The 23230-nt window shown below is 38.0% G+C and overlaps 1 protein-coding gene across 1 annotated transcript in view; it reads right to left on the reverse strand.

Annotated features, from left to right (window-relative positions):
• KIF6 (kinesin family member 6) overlaps positions 1-23230 on the reverse strand; it is a gene marked incomplete at both ends in the record, with an annotated part of 170230 nt that overhangs the window by 17453 nt on the left and 129547 nt on the right. Inside the window, one exon of the mRNA XM_081998055.1 lies at positions 10694-10744. Within this exon, the coding sequence (XP_081854181.1) occupies positions 10694-10744 (51 nt within the window). The remainder of the gene's footprint in view (positions 1-10693; positions 10745-23230) is intronic.

A 23230-nucleotide genomic window follows, 5' to 3' on the forward strand; every position in this document is an offset into this window, starting at 1 on the left:
GACCCTGAACTTTATACTCTCATATATTTCTTGACCTAAGTGTATCCTAGAAGTCAAACTCCTAGGGATTTATTGTCTTGTGCCTCAAATAACATTGTGCCCTGCCCTCCCACTGTACATTTGCAGTCAAAGATTTTCATTTTTTCACTGGATAGTCTTGTGTTTATCTGCTTAAATTTATAGTCACTTGAAGTAACCAAATTTAGAATTTACTTCAGTATCCAGTTAATATTTTTACTGCTTTATTTATCAGCTTTGCAGCTTTTGGCAAACTCCAGCTTTAGTGTTTTCAAACTCGAGCATGTGCTGTCATTTGTTTTTTTAAAAAAGAACTACCCATCCATTGTTATTCAGGATCAGCTTACAAGTAATTCTCCCCTTCGTCTTTCTTATTTCTCCCCTGGGCCATGTCAACTTACGTTTGTCAGTGGGCACCACATGTGTACCTTGTACAAAAGCAAAGATGGGTATGCACAATGAAACTCAGGAGAAGATGAAAATACTCTAATGTCTGGAAGAGTTTATATTGTGGGTTTTAGAGCAATTTACCCCTAATCCTAATGTAATAGATTTTTCAAAGTTTCAGCCAGTTGGTCATGAGCATACATTGAAACAAACTGTCCTATTTTCAGCACTTTACAAGTTAGTGCCTGTGTGTGGGATTAAAGGCATCTGTATTTTGTTGATTATTATTTTTATTTTAATCACTGAATTTAGTAAAAGGGTCCATTGGTATGCTGCTTTTCTTTGTACCATTGTATTGTTTACTGTTTTACTGGCTTAATACTGGCCCAAACTAACTGACTTCCAATGCACACCTGGAAAGTGGAGCTATTTTTTCCAGTCTCTGTGAGCTGTTTTGGCTAAATACAGACTCAAACTTCAATTCCCTGAAGTATCTTCTTTGAAACTAGTCATCTATATATTTGCTCCTGAAAATACATGGCATATGAAACAGAAGGCGTTGCCTTCACGTCAGCTGCACTCAAGCCACGAAAGTTTCTGAAACCATTGTGGCTAAAAGTTCTCTGTTGGTTTCCAAATATACAAGTACAATATAGTGAGGAAAGAAAAAAAGCAGCTTCAAGTTTAATATGTTCCATACACATCAGTTGATCTAGTGGAATAGTAACATAGCTGGGTCTTAGGAAGCCCCTACTAACTCAGATTCTGCCTACACTTAATAAGTACATTGTACCATTTGATTACACGAGATTATTGTTGCATCATTGATCTTGTTCATAATATTAGATAAAACCATACCTGATATTTGAATGATCTTTCTCTGCCTCCCAAGAAGGAGTGTGGTTTGTCATCCATAAGTTTTGAGACTTCGTTAGCATTCATTTCTACAACATCCAAGAGCTTTTATGGAAACTAAAAAGTTTCTTTTCTAAGTTTTGTCATGCTCTTCTTGAAAGAAAAAGATGGAAAATACTTCTGAAGTTCGTTGCTTATCATGAAGCTGAGACATTAGGAACACACTGCCACCAATGTGCAGACTGCAGTTGCAATAAGACAGCACCATAACTTTTGTAAAGCAATTCCTGGCCAAGATAAGAACTTGACTGAGAATAATATAGCACAACTTTACTGACAATAAGATATACCTAAGGGTGCTAAAGGTGCAGTCACGCTGCGTGTCACAGAGCATAGAAGAGATACCGAAGCTTAGTGCATCCGTATTTCTTGCTGAGGATTCTCAGATAAGCAGATGGAAGTTTTGTTTTCACTCTCCCACCTGGCTACTCCGTCAGCCCTCTAAAAGAATTTCCTGAATGCTTTTCTAAATGTTGGTATGATATATGACTTTTCCAGAAAAATTCTGAAGCCACAACCATAGGATTTCTTGTCAGCAGGAATGTTATTCTTAAAGAAGATTCCTTTTGATGCTCTTCAGTGTTCTGGCACATGAGCTATATCAGAGCCATATATAACTTGGGCAGTTGTGAGGACCAGATTATGTTTTTGGGACCCTCTGTCCCTGCTGGCCACACTTACATCCGACGCCGAGTGCCACACTTTTTCTGGACTTCCCATGCACATATCCATCGGCTGCAGCTGCAGAACAGCTAGGCTGTCTGTGCTGGGCTACCAGCTGAAGAAGGTGCAAGAAGTATACAGGTATTTAGGCATTTCTCATAATTTAGACAGCTCTTTCCCATGACTGTGAAGGAAAGGACATTGAGCTCAGTGTTCTGGTAGCTGCCAGCTGAATTATACTGTACTCTATACTAAGAAGAGACAATCCTGACATTTCCAGAAACAATTACAACTTATCCACAAGATTCTTATCTGGAGAAGTACATCCAACCTCTGCACATTTGTGGGATATTATTAGTAACTATTTGTTCCAAGTCATTATTTTCTTTGATCTTAAACATGCAAAAATTTTTAAGCAAAGAAGTAGTGAATTAATTTCTTTTAGCCATTTCAGCAAAACGTAAAATGGAAGTTTTTCACCAGATTTGCAGCTTGTTCTGAAACACTGGATATCACATTAGCCATGCTATTTCTCATTCACTCCTTATCCGGTGCTTTACATGATCAGATGGAAATTGCTATTCTAGGTCTGACTTTTACTTTGGAAAAAATCAAAGCAAATACAGATGTGAAAGAGCTCCACATGTTGTTTACAGTTCATTAGATTACAGAATTTTTGTTTGTTACAAAGAGCTCTCACAGAGAAAACTTTGAGTCATACAGAACTAGTCAAGCTGGCCAACACACCCAGTGGACATGCCCAGAAGACAGACATTTGCAGCACCTTAAACTGCGTATTACACTTAGTTATTCTACCAGCTTTTTAGAGCCAATAGAGAGCGGCTACTGAGATACACTGAAGCTAAAGCAAATAAGCTTAGGCCTAGAATCAGTAGACTGTGTGCATAAAACCAAATTTATTTTTTGCTCACTCCACCTCAAGTCCTGTCTTAGAATTAGAGAATCATTCTGGTTGGAAGGGACCTTGGAAGGCTGCATGGTCCAACCTACTGCTCAAAGTTGGGTGAAAACTGTATCAGACTAGGTTGTCCAGACATATCATGAAGAAGTCCAAGGACAGAGATCCTGCAAACTTCTCTGAGGACCTCTTTCAATGTGTAACTATTCTCACAGCATCTTTTTCCTACTATCTTATTTTAGTAGACAAAATTAGAGAATTGAGATCTTCATCTCCAGATTCTGTCTTGCTTACTTGCAAGTCACTAGAAGGGGTATCTAAATAATAATGCAATTCACACTGAACTTTTCAGTATTTCAGAAGAAATACTTATTGCAAGAAAGTTTACAGAGACTGCAAGCTGTTCTAGCAACAGTGAAATGCTGAAGTCAATGTCAATAAAACTGAGGACTGGATAGCTGTGCTACAAGCTCATGACTCCTAATAAAAATATCACTGGATCCAAAGATGTCTTTGCTCTTTTTTGAGATTTGGTAAGCTGAAGTTGAGTGGGTCACATGGGAAGCTTAGTAGGAACACACTAAGTAATCTCACAATTTTCTCTGACAGTTCAGGAGAATTTTTTTGCAAAGATTCCCAGTAAAGATGGAGTATGCAGTACTGCGTTCAGCTCTGGAACCCTCAGCACAGGAAAGACGTGGACCTGTTGCAGCAGGTCTAGAGGAGGGCCACAAAAATGATCAGAGGGATGGAACAACTCTCCTATGAGGACAGACTGAGAGAGTTGGGGTTGTTCAGCCTGGAGAAGAGAAGGCTCTGGGGAGACCTTATTGCAGCCTTTTTAGTACTTAAAGGGGGCTTATTAGAAAGATGGGGACAGACTTTTTTAGTGGTAGGACAAGGGGCAATGGTTTTAAACTGAAAGACTTAAGATATTCCTTAGATATAAGGAAGAAATGTTTCACAATGAGGGTGGTGAAACACTGGAACAGGTTGCCCAGAGAGGTGGTAGATGCCCCATCCCTGGAAACATTAAAGGTCAGGTTGGATGGGGCTGTGAGCAACCTGATCTAGTGGAAGATGTCCTTGCTCATTGCCAGGGGGTTGGACTAGATGACCTTTGAAGGTCCCTTTCAACCCAAACTATTCTATGATTCTATTGTCTTTCTTGAAGACACAATGAAAGAGAAAACTCATGGCTGCCTCTAGAATTTAGCATTGCACCTAGTAAAACCTGCTAAAAAGACTAACTGAAAAAACACAGCAACAAAGAAAACTACAGAACACAAAACAAGACTGAAGAGAAACTTATGGAAAGAAAGGTCTTGTGTGGGCTTGAGGCCTGAAGGGACAGGTGTAAGAAGTATTTTCTTACTAGAACATACTCCTACAATTTTAAACATAATTCCTATGTAATACTGGGAAAACCCCAAAACATATTACCTAAGAAGAAACCTCAAGTACTGCCACAAGGGAATCATTGCTGCTTGTCTCGCTGCTGCTTCAAATTCATGGTTCCTTTTCCTGATTGTGATCATCTTTACAGAGTAACTTGGTACATACAAAAATACAAAACCTCTTCAAGAGCTCAGAGTTTTAGCCATATACTCTGCTGAACTGAAGCACAAAATAGCATGTAAAACCAAGAGAGTAAGTTTGTTATGGTGTGTAACTTCACAGTTACCACAGGCTAAAGCCTATGCTTTTTTCCTCCAAGGCAAATCTGGAAAAACTACAATTACTTAAATACAGTGCAATAAAAAGAAGCTATAAAGATCCCCTAACCTACTTATAATATCCTATATAACTGCTTATATATGTTTTCAAAATTAATTGTCCATCAGTATTTCAAGTATTTGCTTAAAAACTGATTCAGTAAACATTTCTAAAAGCACTTCATATGTTACAATAATTGCACAAAGCAAATTCAGAAGTATCTTTATCATTGTCAGAGTAAAACTTTCATTTTAAAAAGGCAAAGAGGCACTGCTTTCTAAATCTTCAGCCAGTTTTGCTAATGATATCTTTGTCCTAGCAATAGTGAAAAATCATCATCCTTATCAACAAGCACAATCTTACCAGCTTTCTGTCAGTCTCAGAATTCCAAAAATAAACCTTAACGCAAAGGATTTCTGATTTTTTTCCTTTCAAATAGAAAGACTGAAGAAATGAAACCCATCACTAAAAAGAATGGCCTTGATACCACTAGAGGTCACCCCAAGAATAAAATCAGTGCCCTGCATGCACAAGAGCAGCAAACTTTTACAAACACACCTCTGTTACTTGAGATTTCAAGCACAAATATATAAAAAAACATAACACACAGAAACATTGTGCATATCAAAGTTGTGAATTTCTAAGAGAAATATTTCCCTTATTCCGAGGCCATTGCAAACTGACTACACTGCTTTTTTTTTTTTGGCTAAAAGAAGCATATTTTACAGACTGGAAATACATGAACCCACCTACACGGTTTTAGAGGAAGCATCTTTGGATGCCCAGCAGTACTGGGGACATGTTGCTTTATCTTTTGTAAAAAAACCCAGAAATTCTGGACTTTAAACAGATTACTTCTCTGAAGTGCTTTATTTAGCCCATAGATAAGATATCATTTTTCAGCACCAGGAATGATGGTCTTAAAACAGGCCGTCTATTATTCTCCATGGACTGCATTGGATTTGTGTAGGAAAACACAGACTGCCACTTTCCTCAGCTTCAGTCATTTTGTGATTGAAAACACTTGTGTCTCTTCATTTCATGGCATTAACACAGATCAAGACTTCTGCATGAACAGTTAAATGGCATCTCAGTTACAAGATGTAAAGCAGTGGAAGAAACTGAGCTCATTTTATTTAAATATGGATTTATTTAAATAAAAGTTTAACTCTGATGCAAAACAGCAGTTTGGAAGTGCTATGTACTTTCCGTTCACACAGATCACAGTAGATGAGTTCAAGACAGTTATTAATTATTAGCTTCATTCATGTTATATATGTCTGGAGGATGCTGCTACGGTTGCAGAGAGAATGATCATACACTCCCTAAACATACCTTATATCCTCACCAGATAAAAAACATGGTGGCCCAGCCTTTCTAGTGGCATGGGCTATATTGGAAGCATTCAAGGTCAGGTTGGACAGGGCTTTCAGCAACCTGATCTAGTGAGAGATGTCCCTGCCCGTGACAGATCTTTAAATGTCCCTTCCAACCCAAACCATTCTGTGATTCTATGATATCTCACTCTGGGCAAGTGGGAGCAGCAGTTCTCAGTGCTACCTCTCCAGACATGCAGAAATGCATCAGACAACTTATTTGCATCCCATCAGGTATAGAATATATGGTAGTGGCAGCTTCTTGGAGCACGACAACCTGGTGCATTGGAGGAGTAGTTTCTTTGAAATTCTTTCCTAACACTGGCTGGATTATTACTGCAGTAGAACCCTGATGTTTTACACGTTTTACACGTCTGTCCCTGCTTTATTCTGGTACTGATCACACTGTTCCTTCACTTCTAATCAAGGAAAGGTGAGGAAGCAGAAAGAAACACGCTATAAAGAAATACATAGAGCAGGAACTAGGGCATAAACTGATACTACTGTCTTTAGAACAGGTATGTAACTCTGAACATGTAGGAAAAGATGATGTAGACAAAACTATAGATGGAACAAACAAGGAAAAAGCTCACTATTTTTACTTGAAACAAATGTGTGTTACAAATCCAAATATAAAAACAAGAGATGCCAAAATCCTTCTGCTGCTCTAAATCAAATGTTGGTATGCATTTTCAGAGATTCAAATATATGTTATTTCTGAGTCACCTAGTCATTTTATTTTGCATGAGGAATGGGCTTTTTCAAAGGACGTTTGCTCAAAAAAGAACTTGGGATCAGGTCTTTGAAAGACAGAAGAAATTTTATTTCTAAAAGCCAAGTTACAAAACCCATAAAAACATGGGTTTTTTTAAATATAATGTTGATAAAACCGGGCCTTAATGCTGAAATGCTTCCAAAGGATGCAGATTCATTACAAATAGCCATCTCTACCCATGTTAGATTGTACCTATTTTTTTTTTTTCTTTTTAAATAGCTCTACAGAGACAATGGACAGAAAGAGAGATTAATTTGGTCCCAACAAACCTCCCCAGAAGCAGAAAGGTTTTGCCATCTCTTGATGTTTTCAGGAGAATCCCAAAAGAACTGGCAGGTTCTTGCTAGCCCAGATTTCAAAACTTACATCAGAAGAGAAGGGAGGCTCATGGAGAACAAGATGAATAAGAAAATTATTTGAAATGGAAAGCTGCAAAGCTGCGTTTCAACTAAACTGATAAAGTAACTGCAATTATTGATAACGAGGGGCATGCTGTGCTGAAGATGCTGCATCACTTGCTGCAGTCTCTACCATTCATGTTAATTTAGAAAACATGTTTCACACTGCACATAATGAATGATCCTTCTCTGTATGAAGCTTTGTCAGGATCTGTTTCAAGCTGACTGAACAGCTTGGGGGACTTGTAGATTTACTAAATGATTCTGCTGATATGGACAGATCAGCCAGGAGTATGTTCAAGGGTCCTCCCTAACTTCCAGAGCTGACCCAACAGAGACCTCTACTCAAGGTGTAGTTGAATAGACAAAACCCTGCTCGTCTCAGTACAGTTGCTTCTGTTATGGAAAGTTATTGTACAAAACATGCCTTTGCTAGCATGACTTCATCCCCATAGAAGTATCTTCCCATTACAATATGTCATAGGATTTCCTATGTCATCAGGCAGGTCCAACTTAGGATTCAGTCTTCCCCCAGTGCTGCAGAATATTATTACATTAGCCTGATTGTTTGTAATCATGTTCTATCAATGCAAAACTGGAATAAGATAATGAAGAATCAGGTCCTGTATTCTACCGAAATGCTAGTTTAAAATATCTTAAGATAATGCTTAATTGGAATCATATAAAATATGTATTTTCCTTCTACAACATTGGAAACCCGAGGGAAAGCTTTTGTTTCCACTCTTTTCTTCCATCTTTTCCAGCCACAAGCATGCTGGTGACCCAGGGTTTTTGCCCTGTCAGTACTTCAATAGTGTGCACATTATTTAATTTTAAATACTGCCTAAAAATGCAGTTAAGCATGCAAAAGTAATTTTAAATACTGCCTAAAAATGCAGTTAAGCATGTTACTCTGAAATATCTTAGAAGTTATTTGCATAATAAGGTATTCTTACGATTAATAAAGATGAAATTCATACTGAGAGTGAATCCTTGCAATTTTACACAAAGTATTTGATGTTTCTGGTTGTGTGCTGAAAAATATGGAACACTCCCTTGCCTCCAATGAAACCTCCCATCTATTTGTGTCCTTTGTTAGCTCCCAGCATATGGTGTTTTAAAAGAGATAGCTAAGAACAATGGGCTAAGTAGTGTTTTCCTTCAATAAGAAATCCACATCTTAAGCATAGCCATGAGGGAAACAGATCTACAGTGTTTAAAATCCAACTAGAATATCTTCTTAAAGAGTTTTAACCATAAAAAGCTTTAAGTTAAGGAAAAAAAAAAAAGGCAGCTGGAAGCTGTTAGCTTGGTTTCTAATTGAAACAATGGTGTGTTTTATTTCATGTTGGGATTTCAACAGACTCTTAATTAGACTTTTTACCATGCAGTTTTCATGTAAAAATATCTTGATGACATTCTGGTCAGAGAGACACATTCTGGGAGACTTGACACCTGTTACTCCTTGGAAGAAAATTCATCCAAAAAGGCAGGCAAATAATACTCTACAACTCTCAGAATAAATACTAAGTCAAAATATCCAGAGTATTTAAAAGAATAATGAAGGAGAAAAAAAAGTCTGGAAAATACTTTGTGCGGTCCAGACTTAGTGATGATAAGCAGATAGCAATGCTCAAAACAAAAGCCCAAAACACATGGGTTGCCTGCTATGTTGTGGAATACTAGTAGAATATTTACAATGTGAATGTATAGCTGGTAAAGTCACTATGATGTCATTTCCTAGGGGCATGAAAAAATTATGCTTACCTAGTTTATGAAAAGCAGCTTAGATAGTTATTGAAAACAGCATTTGCAACACAAGTTTCTATCTAGTAAGAAATCAGTATACGAGACCAGATGTTATCATGCAGATTGAAATATACAGTCAGAATACATTGCTTCGTTTTTGAAACACTGAATAAGGAATTCTCATAAATGGCATTGCTGTGACTCATATTGATGTAACTACTTAAAGTGCAATAAAATTAGTAAATACACAGTATTAAAACCTGGAGTAAATTAAAGAAAGAATTCCATGTTATACTGAAGATATCACCTTTAAACTGAACTTCTGATATTAGAATAGAATAGAATAGAACAGAACAGAACAGTTGGATGGTACCTACAATGATCATCTAGTCCAACTACCTGACCACTTCAGGGCTGACCAAAAGTTAAAGGATATTACTAAGGGCATTGTCCAAATAATTGTTAAACACTGTCAGGCATGAGACATGGATCACCTCTCCAAGAAGCCTGTTCCAGTGTTTGACCACCTTCTTGGTAAAGAAATGTTTCCTAATATAAAATCTGAACCTCCCCTGACGCAGCTTTGAACCATTCCCACACATCCTGTCACTGGATACCAGGGTGAAGAGATCAGCACCTCCTTCACTTCCCCTTCTCATACTGATCCAAATAAACTGAGTTTTACTCCTGGGCTTTATTGACATGGACAGCATTAATTTTCAGTGCCAATTTTAAAATAAAAATAAAAAAGGATAACGGTATAAAATAATAGTATCATCAATAGAGCTTGAGATGCATGGCTAAATTAGAAAGAGAAACGAGAAACTATTTTGCTACTCTGCAGTAACTTATTTTCCTGACTTTTGGGACAAAGGAAAGCCCCCAAATTTTTTCTCTCTTATTAAGAGACAAATATTGTTTGCTGTGTTATGTATACAGAGAAATAAAACCATCAGCTGCAATCTGGTCTGAGTTAGCTCCATCTTTCATGTGAAGAAGGTCCATGAAGGCACATTTTGGGATCCTTTTATGGATCTAAGTGAGGGGGGCTTAAACTCTTATTGCCCGAGCAGTTTTCTGTCACAGTTTAGCTGAAGTTTACTGTCCCAGAAGTGGAATTCTCATATGATCACTCCTAGGCTGTTTCTGTACGAAGTCAGTGGAGTCAGCTTAAAGCATCTTACACCAAATTTGGATGACTTTGCACTTGTGTGAACAACTTACATACGCACTTTTAGCTTCACAGCTGTGTCAACAGAAACTGCAAGAAATAACTTCTCAACTTCTATAACTAGATGTGAAAGAAATGACCTGTATATGCCTTCAGTCCCTCTTGAAATGAGGAAAATGAAAAAGGATGTTAAACTGATTGTGGCAACATGGCTAGAAGCTCAGTCTCAGGACAAATCAATGTCTGTTAATGGGAATTCAAATTAGAGTCATCAGAAAGAAAAAAAAAACCCTAAAAATGAGGAGAGCTTAGATGTCTTTGTTCTTGTTTTGGTCACCCTGAAAAGAAAGCAAGCCAATACCAAACCCCAAACCTATATGACTTCTGCATTATTTTTCTCACCACAAGTAAAATCACACGCCTGTTGAGCCAAATCTCTGGCAAAGTTCAGAGAATCCATGTTCTTTATGGTATGGATTATTGTAGAAATGTTGTGGCAAAAACTGTCATAGAAAATACAATCTGCCCCACATGCAGATTCAGCACTGGGAGAGAGCTTGATGCCCCTGTTGTATCCTGGATGTATCTGAACTGTTTTACTCTTACCTAGAGCTGCCCTCTGAATGTGTCTCTGGGTTATTTCTCCTTTCAGATGGTCTGTAAAAGACACAAAATGCAAATAGTTAGAATTCAAAAAGTAAAAAAATCAATTAAGTCATTGCTGATTTCCCACTATTGAAAACCCCTGGCCAGTTTAAGGGGATTTTTTGTGATCCACAGGACAAGTAGTTTCCTGAGCTCTCTCCTTCTCGCTACTGTAAGCAAACAAGTAGGCACAATTCGGCTCTACGTATTCTCCGATTTAACTTTGTCCAGTAAGAAAGACTGAAAATGAAGCTATTTACTGTCAAGCACTTTCACAGGATAATGATCTCCTGCTGCTAGATACAAAAGAAGTCCAAGCGAGGCTAGAAGACATACAGAATTCCAAGTATTTGTTCAAACAGACTTATAGGCGCTAGCAGTGGAAATGAAATATTAGGTCATCCAGTCCACCTCTTTGCCAGTGAAGAATTGGTTCCATACAGTCCATTTTTTCCTGTTCATCCAGCTCAGTTTTAAATATCCCACGTGCTAGAGCTTCTGCAAGTTCTACTACTCAACAGAACTCACTGTGTAGATGTCACTGGTCTTCGATCAAAATTTTTCTTTAATTTCATTATCTCATTATTCCTAGTTAGGCTCCCATGCTCCATATAATTCACCTTTACCCTTCTTTTATTAATTTCCTCCTTGATCTATGACACTGTTCCAGTTCACCAATTATTTCAAACAATAATTAGATTACCACATGGGAAGCCATTATTCATAGATATTAATGGAACCAATAAAGGAAAAACATAACCCTAAATGTGCAATTTCAGCAGTATATGTGTTCTGAGGGAGGATGGGATTATGTCTTTCAAGTTTTCAAATTAAAACAATTTCTAAGCAGAGACTTGTTCATAATGTTTACTAAGCTATATATCTGGATATCAGGGAAAAAAAAAAATCCATGCTGGATTCACTTTTTTTCTCCAGACCTGAGATTATGTATATTATATTAGCATGCATTCTGAATTAAAAATATCCTTTTGCTTACAAGTGAAGATTTATCGAGTAAGCTAATCAGAGCAAATTAAGTCATTAAAAGCTTCCAAATGCTTAACAGCAGAATGTGAAAAACTATTTAAATTCACAGGTCATGAGAATTAGACTGTGCTATGAGTACCAAAGAACCATGAAAAAATAAACTTCTTTGAGAATTATGAGAACAATTCTTAAGTATTTAGTAGCATTGTAGAATAGGTATTATATGCAATACATTGCAGTATAACATCTAAGTTATGTTGTTTTCAATGTTTTTAGAAAACAAAACAAAACCCCCTACCTAGTCCTTGTCCATAAAACAGATATTGCAGATTCCTATTTTTCTGCATAGGAAGTTTTATTCTTTTCAATTATTTCTATTTAAACCAATTAATTCTCCTGTACATAAAGTTATCTGTAAAACTAAGAAAAGCCTCAGCTACTGAGAAACAGGTTAACTGAAAGAACTAACCTCACCTACCCCACCTATGCCAAATAAATCCTCCATCTCACATGTACTAACAACCAACCGAAAAAACCATTCATTTAAGTAAGCTCCTGTTTTCTGTAACTATAGACAACAAACCCTTGATTAATAAATTTTACCAAGAAAAGCACAGTTAAATGATCAACACTTATGCTATTTGTGCTTTGAAAGATTTATATGGCAACTCAGTTGATGTCAATACTCAATGAAATGTGATTAAATGTACATTTTTTTTCCCTCAAATTGCTTTTTGCTATTCTGGAAATTTATACCCTTGTATTCTATTATACTGTATCACACAGGGTGATGTTACTCACTCAATATTGAGCCATGAGACAGTAATGAAAGGATTTGTAGTAATCTTGAGATACATCTCAATGGATTACCATTAACTTAGGTGCCTCAGAATGCCACCTATACATGTATCTTCATATAAGAGATATATGAAGAAACTCCCTTTCTTAAGCACTGTGAGCTGCAAAAGGCAATGCCACTGTCAGTTGAAAAAAATGATTCTAGTAGTAAGAATATGCTGTTCATCAAGAATCAACTGAAAATAAAGATGACATACAAGTTCTCTATCCTGTCAATAGATGCTTTTAGTAGCACTGTTTCTCTTTCTTTAACCTTGCTAGAAACAGATCAGCAGCAATCTAAATGTTTTGCATAAATTTCTGTCAAGTGGCAATGAGGTCAACAGAAAAAGAGCAAGCCAAACAAATCAATGAAAGAAAGATCGAACAGATAGATAACAGCTTGCAGTCAATACAAATATGTGGAAACTGAAGAATATGGGGAGTGGTTTTTAAATTATTATAGCCAAGAGGCTTGACTTCCAATTACCTTGAATTTACTGTCAGTACAGCTGGGACAGAGAGCACAGAGGCTGCAGAAGCCCTACTTTTATTGCAAGCTTTGTTAGGCCAGCCAGCAGTGTGGAACTGTCCCAACTGCTCCTCCCTCCCTTCATTCTAGCCTTCATACACCTCTGCTCCATCCATGACATGGACCATAATGTTGTAAGAAATCTCATCCTTCTTCTGTTTGGCAGCTTTATGAAGGAATGAGAATTTGGAACCAGATCACCTGTAATCAGAGGGGAACCAAAGAAAACTTCTCCTTCTGCTAGAAAAATAAAAATCCGGTTTTACTATTCTTATAGCAAAAGACTTTTCTTTTTCTTCTATGAATAGAAATACAAGGTGACATTTATCCAATTCACATAGTCCAAACTGCCTTTTCAGGGCAGCAAAAACTGAATTTCATTTTGCAGAAAACTTTCTGAGGAGAAATTGTAATTGTATTACAGGAAAAGTAGCCCAAACAGGAATTCTGGTTCAGAGGACATGATGGTATCATGAGGCACCTGACTATAATTCCATACCAAGACTTAGTCAGATATGATTTAATCTTTCAATTTGTTTTAATCCAGTTTGAAATTTGACAGTTTATTTAGATTTCCTTTGGAAAAAAATGGTTTTCATGTAGAAAACTCTTATTTTTGACATAACTGTAACATTTTCTGTACATGTTTTTGATTAAAGTAATCTTGTTCTGTTTTCACTACAAATACTTGTGGGGGAGAAATGAATGTTTCTGACCTGCTCTACTTTTCTGCCTCTGAGAACACCATCACCCCAATGCAAGTCTTGAAGTTCATAAGTGACAGAAGTAGAGGATGATTCCAGTACTATTGCCTGCACAGACCTTCCCATATAAACAAATGGAAGATTTCAGTCTTTAGTACTGCCAGTTCTACAACCTTCAAAAACACAAATATTTACTCAGAGAAATACGAAGAATCACATTCTCATTAAAAAACCCCATGCCTTCTGACTCCAACAGTGTAAAGTTGTAGACAAGGTAGCGCTTAAATGTGGTTTGCAAAAATTGAATTTAATACTTGGCAAACATCTCTCAACATATGGCTAATTATGTTTTCTGAAGTTTCACCAAACAAGAAGCTAAAAATAGGCCTGCAGCTGATACCAAATAATTTTTTCCAGTGGAGTCATTCTTCATTTGGAGATAACAGTCCCAGTAAAATGTTGAATGCTGCAACTCCACATGTTTTGGCAAAAAAGTAGTTTTGGGGAATTTAAGAATTCACTCAGCATGCAGCCAGCTGTCATTAAGGCTGTGATAAATCTGTTGGTTTTGGCCTTTGTTTCTGGACACATGTACCATCCTGAGGTATGGAAGAGAGATGAACTGGTAACACAGCACTTCAGCTTTGTGACAGGAGACAAAAGCAAGGAGGAGGGAAATGGTGAAGACAAAATGGAATAGAGAAGTCTAATTAAGACTGATGTAAAGCAGAGGAAAGTATCCTGTATGCTGACTAAATATCACAGAAGCCATAACTGGAATAGTATGGCTGTCCTTTAACTTCTTGTCTTTGTGTTCTTCCAGACTGTTTCAAGGAGATGAAATTATTTTCCAGTTTATTACAGACAATGAATGCTTTGACAATACTGCATATGCTTTAGGTCAATACAAAAATAGATATGTTACAATTAAAAAAATATTGATAAAAAAAGTATGTGTTGTGCTTTTGTTTGAGTCCACACTACCGGTTTTAAAGCTTCTCTTGTGTTTAATCAGACCTTCCATATAATACTGTTAAAAGGTTTCAAAGACTGCTAGCTTAAAGGATAAAAATACTGGACAAGCTGAGAGTACACATACAACCTTAACTCCCTTCCTTTGACAATATTTGTTGTTATTGATGGGGATAGACCTTTAACTCAATGCAGGGTCTCATCTGACAATAATTGACAGGCTGGAGCCTTTGTTATTAACCTCTCATCTCTTGTTATTTTTTAATACTTCGCTATTACTTTAAATTTTCCAACCCTGTGTTTAGCTCAAGAAGTATTCCATCCAGCAGATCCTGAAACCTTCACACCTCAACAAGGATGCTGTATCTCTTGTTGCATTTTTGGCATTACATGAAATACCCAGTAGAACATCCTCTTACGCATTCAGGGAACCTCCGATTCCTGGAAGTCTCCCTCCAGGGCATTTTGGACCCCTAATAACGCTGTATGTTCTAAGTGTTAGATCTATCTTTTTTTTTTCTTCTTCTCACACCACCCCACCAGCAAGAAAGCTGGGGGTGCACAAGAAGCTGTGAGGGGACACAGCTGGCACAGTTGACCCCAACTGACCAAAGGGATATTTCATACCGTATAATGTTGTGCTCAGCATAGAAAGTTGGGGGAAGAAGGAAAAGGGTGCACGTTCAGAGTGATGGTGTTTGTCTTCCCAAGTAACCATTACGCATGGTGAAGCCCTGCTTTCCTGGAGATGGCTGAACACCTGCCTGCTGATAAGAAGTGGTGAATGAATTCCTTGTTTTGCTTTGCTTGCGTGTGTGGCTTTTGCTTTACCTATTCAACTATCTTTATCTCAACCCATCAGTTTTCTCACTTTTACGTTTCCAATTCTCTCCCCTATCCCACCAGGGGGGAGTGAATGAGCGGTGGTGTGGTGCTTAGTTGCCAGCTGGGGTTAAAACATGACAGGAAATATCCAGGGTTCTTGTTTTGTAATGCAGTGCCCCTAGATATACAGTTGGACCCACCTATCATCCAACTATGAAGACCTGCTCGAGACTTTGGATCTATTAAATTTGATTCATAAAGTTGTGTGCATCCACTTGAGTCTGATAAGGAGTCCTGCTGAATGAGCACAGATTAAAGCTGTATACTCAGCAAATAATCATTGAGATAGGCTCTTAAGAGACAGAGAGGAGGGTAATCATGTAACTCCCATGCAGAGATATATTTTAACTGAGCTTGAGGTCAGAGTTGTAACAGCTTACAAAGGATTTCTGAAAGTAGGAGACATTGAACCCAAATGGAGATATTTGAATGGAGTAATTTCTCAAATGGAGAATATTCAAACAGAGATAGTTACTGGAAATCTTACCAGATGTGTTAGATACTTTTGAAAATTTGGTGCTGAAATTACATGAGAATACAACCTACGATGACCAGTATCTGACAAGTCATGAAGAAGTATCTAAGAAGTATCTGAGAATTCATGGAATACAAAAAAAGATTTTGTTCTAACTCAAAATCCTACAGCACTAAGAGCAGACAAACTGTTCAGCCTTTCTCTGACCCAGAGAAATATTTGGGGCAAATTCTGATTCTTCACAATATTTGTCCTTCTCCAATGGCAAAAACATGTCAATCGGCTCTATTAGGACAACATATAGTCCGAAGTAGTCTGCACTAGTAACCCAGCTCAACACTAGTTCTGATGCAAACGTTCTATTTTGGGATACATGGTTGGCCAAATCCCCGTGTAATCTGACAAGTCCTAACTTTCAGAAAGCCCTCAGAGGCATCAGGAAAGAAAAACCACTACTGCTGCACTCACAGAGACTCCTGACTACAGCATACATATTTTTCAAGGTATGAAATACAGCCCTCATCAGCATTAAAAATATATTAATGACAATACTTGAGGTAACATACTCTAAAGTGTAACCTGCTGCAGCAGATTTCTGCCTTTTGTTCACTGAAGAAACATCTGCAGTAGTTTAAGGTTTTACTGGCTCCCCTTCTTCCCTCTCCCTTCCCTCCTTCCCAAGGTTTGCTATGGAAGGTTACTGCCCCCACAGCAGAGTGGGTAAAAGCAAATGTCTGCCTGTGTTCTGGCTACTCCAGCACAGTTTGGCATCTCAGCACAAGCATAGCAGCAGTTTAAGCTGTGGCACTACCATCAAATCAACTGGAATGTCTGAAATATTAGTAAACACTCTCTTTTGCCAGCTGTGCTGGGAAGAAAGGATTGGAGACAGTGACTACCAGCAGAGATGGGGCAGACCATTGGGAGCAAGGTAGCTGATGGTATTTACTAGAACTCATCAGTCAGAAACCCCAGGAAAGATAACAGGTTCAAAATTGGAAGCACAATCCTGACTTCTACACCAAATCCATAGCTGCAAACCACAGTCTAAACTCAGCACAGGAACAAATACACTTGGAAATACACCATTTTCCCAACATACTCTCATTCTTTGAAGTCTGAATATCACAGATTCAAATGCATACATTAACCCATTAATGCTCCCATTAACCCCAAGGCACAGGGCTCCTTTCTGTAGAAAGCAAAGCATGGGAAGTGGCTAGTGCACATCAACTCCTTCAGTCCATGTACACAATACTGGGATATCTAGGATAGCCAACAGAAAGCACTAAGGGCTCTGAACTACTGTCTAACATCTTCTTGAAACCGGAATTCAGAACCTGGATCCTTTCTGAATTTAGAAACAAATGCTCAGACCTTTATTCTGTCATCCCAAGCTTAACTGTCACTACCCAGCTGGGGTTTTTTTGAGTTGAACTCAATGATGGCCAGGCAGTTTTAGTAAAGCATGTATGTTTAGCAGCAAGCACACCCCAACGGACTTCAGCAGAAGGATATATAATTTCTGAATTCTCAGTGGGTTGGAGATGGGTGGCTCAGTCAATAAAGTAGTGCTTCTGTATGCACTAGCAAAGGCAGCTTGTTGTATTTCAGCAATTAAAGGGAATAGTTTTTTGTTTTGTTTTGTTTTCCTAGATATGTCTCCTGAATTTAGGTGTCTAAATTTCATTTAAGCTATACCTTAGATACCAGAGTGTTATTTTAGGCGTTGTCCAAAGTTAACAAATATTCTGTGTATCTCTCTTCTTTTCATATGATGGAAAAAGCCAGGGCTGCCCAACAGAAAATTAAGTATAGAGTTCCAGGCATCACTATAAACTTCAGTTTCACAACCTTTTAAAATTTTGTTATCTTACCCAAGAAATCACCCTGGAATTGAGTTTATATTTCTGTGCGACTTCTGGTCAGATGAGACATACTTAGACTGATGTTAGGAATCTGACAGATATGACACAAAATTAAAAATCAAATAGAAAATAAAAAAATTATGGTGCTGGAGCTGCTTAGATATGCTACCATGTTTTGAGGGCAGGTCAATGTTTCAGGGTGATGGAAGCAAGGTCAGAGTGAGAATACGTGTATGACTTTTTTTTTAATGCTCGATTACTTGTAATATATATACACCAAGCCTTTCAGAAATGGCGTTTTGAGTGTTAGACACATATTTGCATCCCAGTAAAATCTAAAATAGCTTCCTGTAAAGATATAGTATATATTTACTGTTGTGGATAAGCCTAAGCCTGCTTCTTGAATTGCTCAGCAATTTGAAATGCAACCTGATCCTATATAACTGGGATAATGATGTCATCATCTCTGAATAGACATCTTTCACCAGCCTTAACTAAAGTGCATGAAAACATCTTCATAGCTATTCTCTGTTGATTGCACTTCTTCTGCAATATTCACAACCAGCTGTGGTGACATCACTAGTCCTATATGATATAGGAACTAGTTTGACTAGAAAAAAACAGCTATTGTATTTTAGTACATGTAAATATGTATGCCTACACTGTTGTCCAGATGTGTAAATGAACCACAAAATCCTATGAAAACCAATTTTCTATTTTTGTGCTCATGAAGGGGTATCATTCTTTGACAGTGCTACTCTGAATAAGCTAAGATCTAATTCTCTAACGTCTGAAAGTTTGATCCTTCACTCATAAAATCTCAGGCCATCAGTACTAAAGACAGACATGATCAAGGAAAACTTTTTTGAACAAAAGACTGTAGGATTTAAAAAAAACATTAACTATCATCTAGCATATTTTCTTTGGAAGTGCAAATCTAATAGACTAACTGAAGAACTTCTAGCCTAGTAAAACAGCAAAACGCAGTGTAGCAACCCAGCAATGACTACCTGTTTTCAGTCTGTAGGCAGCCTACAAGAAGAAAATCTGTTACTGAGAGGTACTTTTCCAAGTTTATAGTCATGGCAGTTCATAGCTTGATTAAATACAATGAGCTGGGTCCATTTGCTTTTAGTTATTCTAGTGAAAACCTTAAGTAAAAAGTGTTTACTTGGTTTCTTCCTGAGCATAACTTTTCCCCCTGAAAATAATTCTGTTTCTAAAGTACAGAACATCATTTGTAATAATTAGAAAATGAAAATGTTTCCTACATATGTAGATTCCAACACAGATCCAAAGAAAACATTAACATCTTAGGCCTGGAGTGACTGTTACACTAATAAGGTTCCTCTGTTTAAAGAATAGCACATCAGGGGAGCATAACAGAGCTGTTCAAATGAATTCATTCCGTTTGGTATTTTCTGAATAAGTCATTTGACAAATTGTGTTTTCTCATTCTAAGGACCCATTCAGCCTATGCACTGTCAGCCAGGGGCATTGCCTATTGTTTGAAAGTAAAACCAAACATATGTAAGCTACTCTGAAACAATGGACAATATTTAGCATTGGCATAAACATATGCATTGCCCCCTGAAGCCAAAAGACTTGTACCTTCCAAAATAAGTTTCCTGAGTGCTGCCGCAAAGATGATTTTATATTACCGAAGATGGTATCATCTTCTTACAGGGAGGAGGAGAAAAAGGAGAAAGGCTGCCAGAAAGCTGTTAGGGCTCCCTGGTTCTCCTGTCAGTCTCGGCTCTAACAGAGTAGGGGAGACAAATCCCACACCAACTAAGGACTGAGACATAGCAGTGACATTTTTCCTTCCGTCTTCTCTGACAATTGCCCAAGCATGACCCCACATTGGAGCAGTAGCAGAACAGACAGCTCTGCAGGAGCTGCCATCAATCTAGGTGTACCTCTGAAGTGAGACAAGAGTTAGACCTATAATGTTTACGTTGCCTGCAGTAAGTATAGAAAAGATGGATTGTCTTTCCTAATTTCAGAAAGGCACAGTAATGCTTTACAGGCTATTATAATAGAGCTTACGTTCTTGTCTGTTTTTTGTCTTTGTTTGCCATCTTACTATCAGTTTTCTGGGGACTCTCATTCAGCTAAAAGTATTACTTTATTATTAATTGCTTAATCATAGGCTGTTAAGAATTACACTAAGTAAATGTAGCAGCACTACTCCAACACAATGTGTGCCCTGCTCACATTGCAGTGACTTGTGAGATTCTAAGCACAAATACTCACGTAAATCAAAAATATGATTTGTTGATTACAAACAAGGCAGTTAATTGATTACTGTGACTCACTATGAACACTATGAAGAAACAAAAAAATCATTAACATGAACCTTTCACTGAACTGCTAGCAAGAAAGAAAAATATATTCCACTCTCACACTCTGCTTTATATTACGAGCCAACTGGCTGCTCCTAGAACAAGAAAGTAGGTTGTGGAAACTTTCATCACAGCGCTGAGTCTGCCTCAAGATGGTAGCAACCAGTTACCATTTTGTAGCTATCTGCCAGGCCTGTGTGAAATGCATGACATCTATTCTGCATTACAGAACCTTGAGAGAGATCTTATGAAAGATGCTGTGCGAGGTCACAGCAGTTTTATATTGTGCTCTACAGATCCCTGGCTAAACCAGGGAACCACAGAAATAGAGCCATAGAAATCATGCCTGAAGTGAGTTGGGCACTGGTAGAAAAAGAACCTTAACAGAATCAGGGTGAAAGTAAGTTATATTTCGTCACGGAAAGAATGAAATAAGTTATCACAGACTCCTAGAATCATATAATAGTTTGGGTTGGAAGGGACCTTTAACCTTTAATAATTCTATGATTCATCTAGCCCAACCTGCCTGCAATGAGCAGGGCCGCCTTCAACTAGATCAGGTTGCTCAGAGCCCCGTCCAGCCTGACTTTGAATGTTTCCAGGGATGGGGCATCTATCACCTCTCTGGGCAACCTGTGCCACTGTTTCATCACCCTTGATGTAAAAAATGTCTTCCTTATATCTAGTCTAAATCGGCCCTCTTTTAGTTTAAAACCATTACCCCTTGTCCTATTGCAACAGGCCCTGCCTAAAAAGCTTGTCCCCAGTTAAAGTGGAAGAAGTTGTAACCAAACAGAAAAATAAGATGGAGCATCCTGCAAAGCAAAGTAAATCTCATTTCTAACAGAGAACAAACTGCAGATGGTGACAAAGTGGTTAAGAAAATAAAATCTGTAGAAACTCAGTTGGTTTTCTGTGTTTTCAATTCCATGCTTCCAAAAATCAAAATGTAACATATAAAAGATAGATTCCAAAACTGCAGTCATAATGGCACGATGATTAGATATTTATCCAAAACAAACACACATAGGAACTATGTTTTTTCAGCATTGTGTTGCAAAGCAATTGGGCCAAGAAGCTAAGGAGAAGGAATCTGAAGACTGTGTCAGCCATGCTGAATGGCTTCAGCTTTAACAGCTACTGCTATTTTTGGTGGACACATAAACATGCCTCCTTTATTACAAAACTGCTTTGAAACTGACCTGGAGATCAGAAACAGACTGGGCCTTCTAGGCACTGGGCCACACTGAATAACATCCCAGCTGGGAAATTACATCTGGGGACTGTTTGTCCCTATAGCCTCTTTTCTCTCCTGTTTTTCTCACAGATGGCTGCAGGTTTTGCAGAGCTAATGTGCTTTGTTATGTTAGTCACAAGTGAAATCCCTCAGGAGTAAACAACATAGTTACACGCCCGAGATTAAATATGGTAGAAATACTACTTGTGTTCCTTTTTCTGACACAGCTGTTGTGTCCCGAGACCAAGACTGACTCTCTGTTAAGTGGCAGAGGACATCTGCAACACGCAGGCAGCTTCCCTTCTCTCCCTCTTCCCCAGGAGAGAAGAAATCAGTGGAGACTAAGTGTACTGGGGCTTTATTTTTATATATACCCCAGTGCTGGAATAGAAGTGGTGAAGCAGTGGGCAATCTCTTTTTTTCAGAGAGCTTCCAGTCTACACTGATGTCTGCTTGCCAAATCTCCTACTTCTCATGGTAAACTACAGTTTCAGCTTGTCCTAGATCACTGATTTGGCTGTTCATCGGGCTTTTCTCAGGTACTGAGCAGTCCAGCTGGGGTAGCAGCTGCCTGGCAGCCAGAAAACCTGGACACATAAATCATTGTACATGCAGAATGCATGCAGAACGACCCTGAGCAGGCTTTGTAGAAGTCATCTGGGCACACACAGTATACTTGACACCTACAGAATGTACTGGATGGGTTGCGCAAGTGCCTAGTTGCATATACTCAGCATATCCTGAGCATGTTAGATTCACTGCACTGCTCACATTTCTATCTGTGAAGGAAACCTGGGACCCTTGTTTTTTTAATGTCAAGCATTGATGGATATATTAATGCTTGGTTCTCAGGGAGCCCTCCACATCAAGAATAGACTTTGATCAAAGAACAAGATAAATAGCAAATAGCAAATTCTCGCTGTTTTTGCAAGTTATGTCTTTTGTGACATAGAACTCAGAGTAATGTCTAAGGGCAGTATACAACACTTCCACAGGGTGAAACACTTGCTTGTAAAATAAGAAAAAGCACTTGAAAGACCACGTCATACCTGTTGTATCATTCTTGAAGACCAGGAATGAGAAAACATTTAAAGGTAACCACCTTTAAATAAAGGACAGTCCTAAAGTGACTGGCTGAGCACACAACAGTGGATTGCACTCTAAACATCAGAAGAAGGCTGAGCAGCCTCAACGGTATAAAGTTTGGTGAAATCCTGATGCTGTTCAAGGAGGCAGCTTTGGAGACCTCAAAGGTGGACTATATTGCAACATATTTCACAGTATAAGTGAAATTATTTGTCTGTTTAAAACAATTACTACTATATCTAATGCCCGTTGCCCTTTATCAACTAAAATGATAAAGCCAAATGTGAAAATCTTTTCAGAATTTTCTTTTGAATCCTTACAAAGTAGAACTCAAACTGACCTCACCTAGAGTTTTTCTTGAGTGAGGATTTCAAGATTTCAAGTTTCATGGACTTTAAGGGTCTCTGCTGAGGACAGCAATTCATACTAAGCTACCTGAAGAATGACACTCTGGAATGATATTACTGACTTCATCATATTGTTATCTGTTCATTAAATCTGCATACTGAATTCATTTATTTATGAGTTGTTTGCATCTCATTTGAACCAGATTTGCCTGTGGAATGTAAC

This window comes from Phaethon aethereus (assembly GCF_964289735.1).
Source record: "Phaethon aethereus genome assembly, chromosome: 3".
Taxonomy (NCBI): domain Eukaryota; kingdom Metazoa; phylum Chordata; class Aves; order Phaethontiformes; family Phaethontidae; genus Phaethon; species Phaethon aethereus.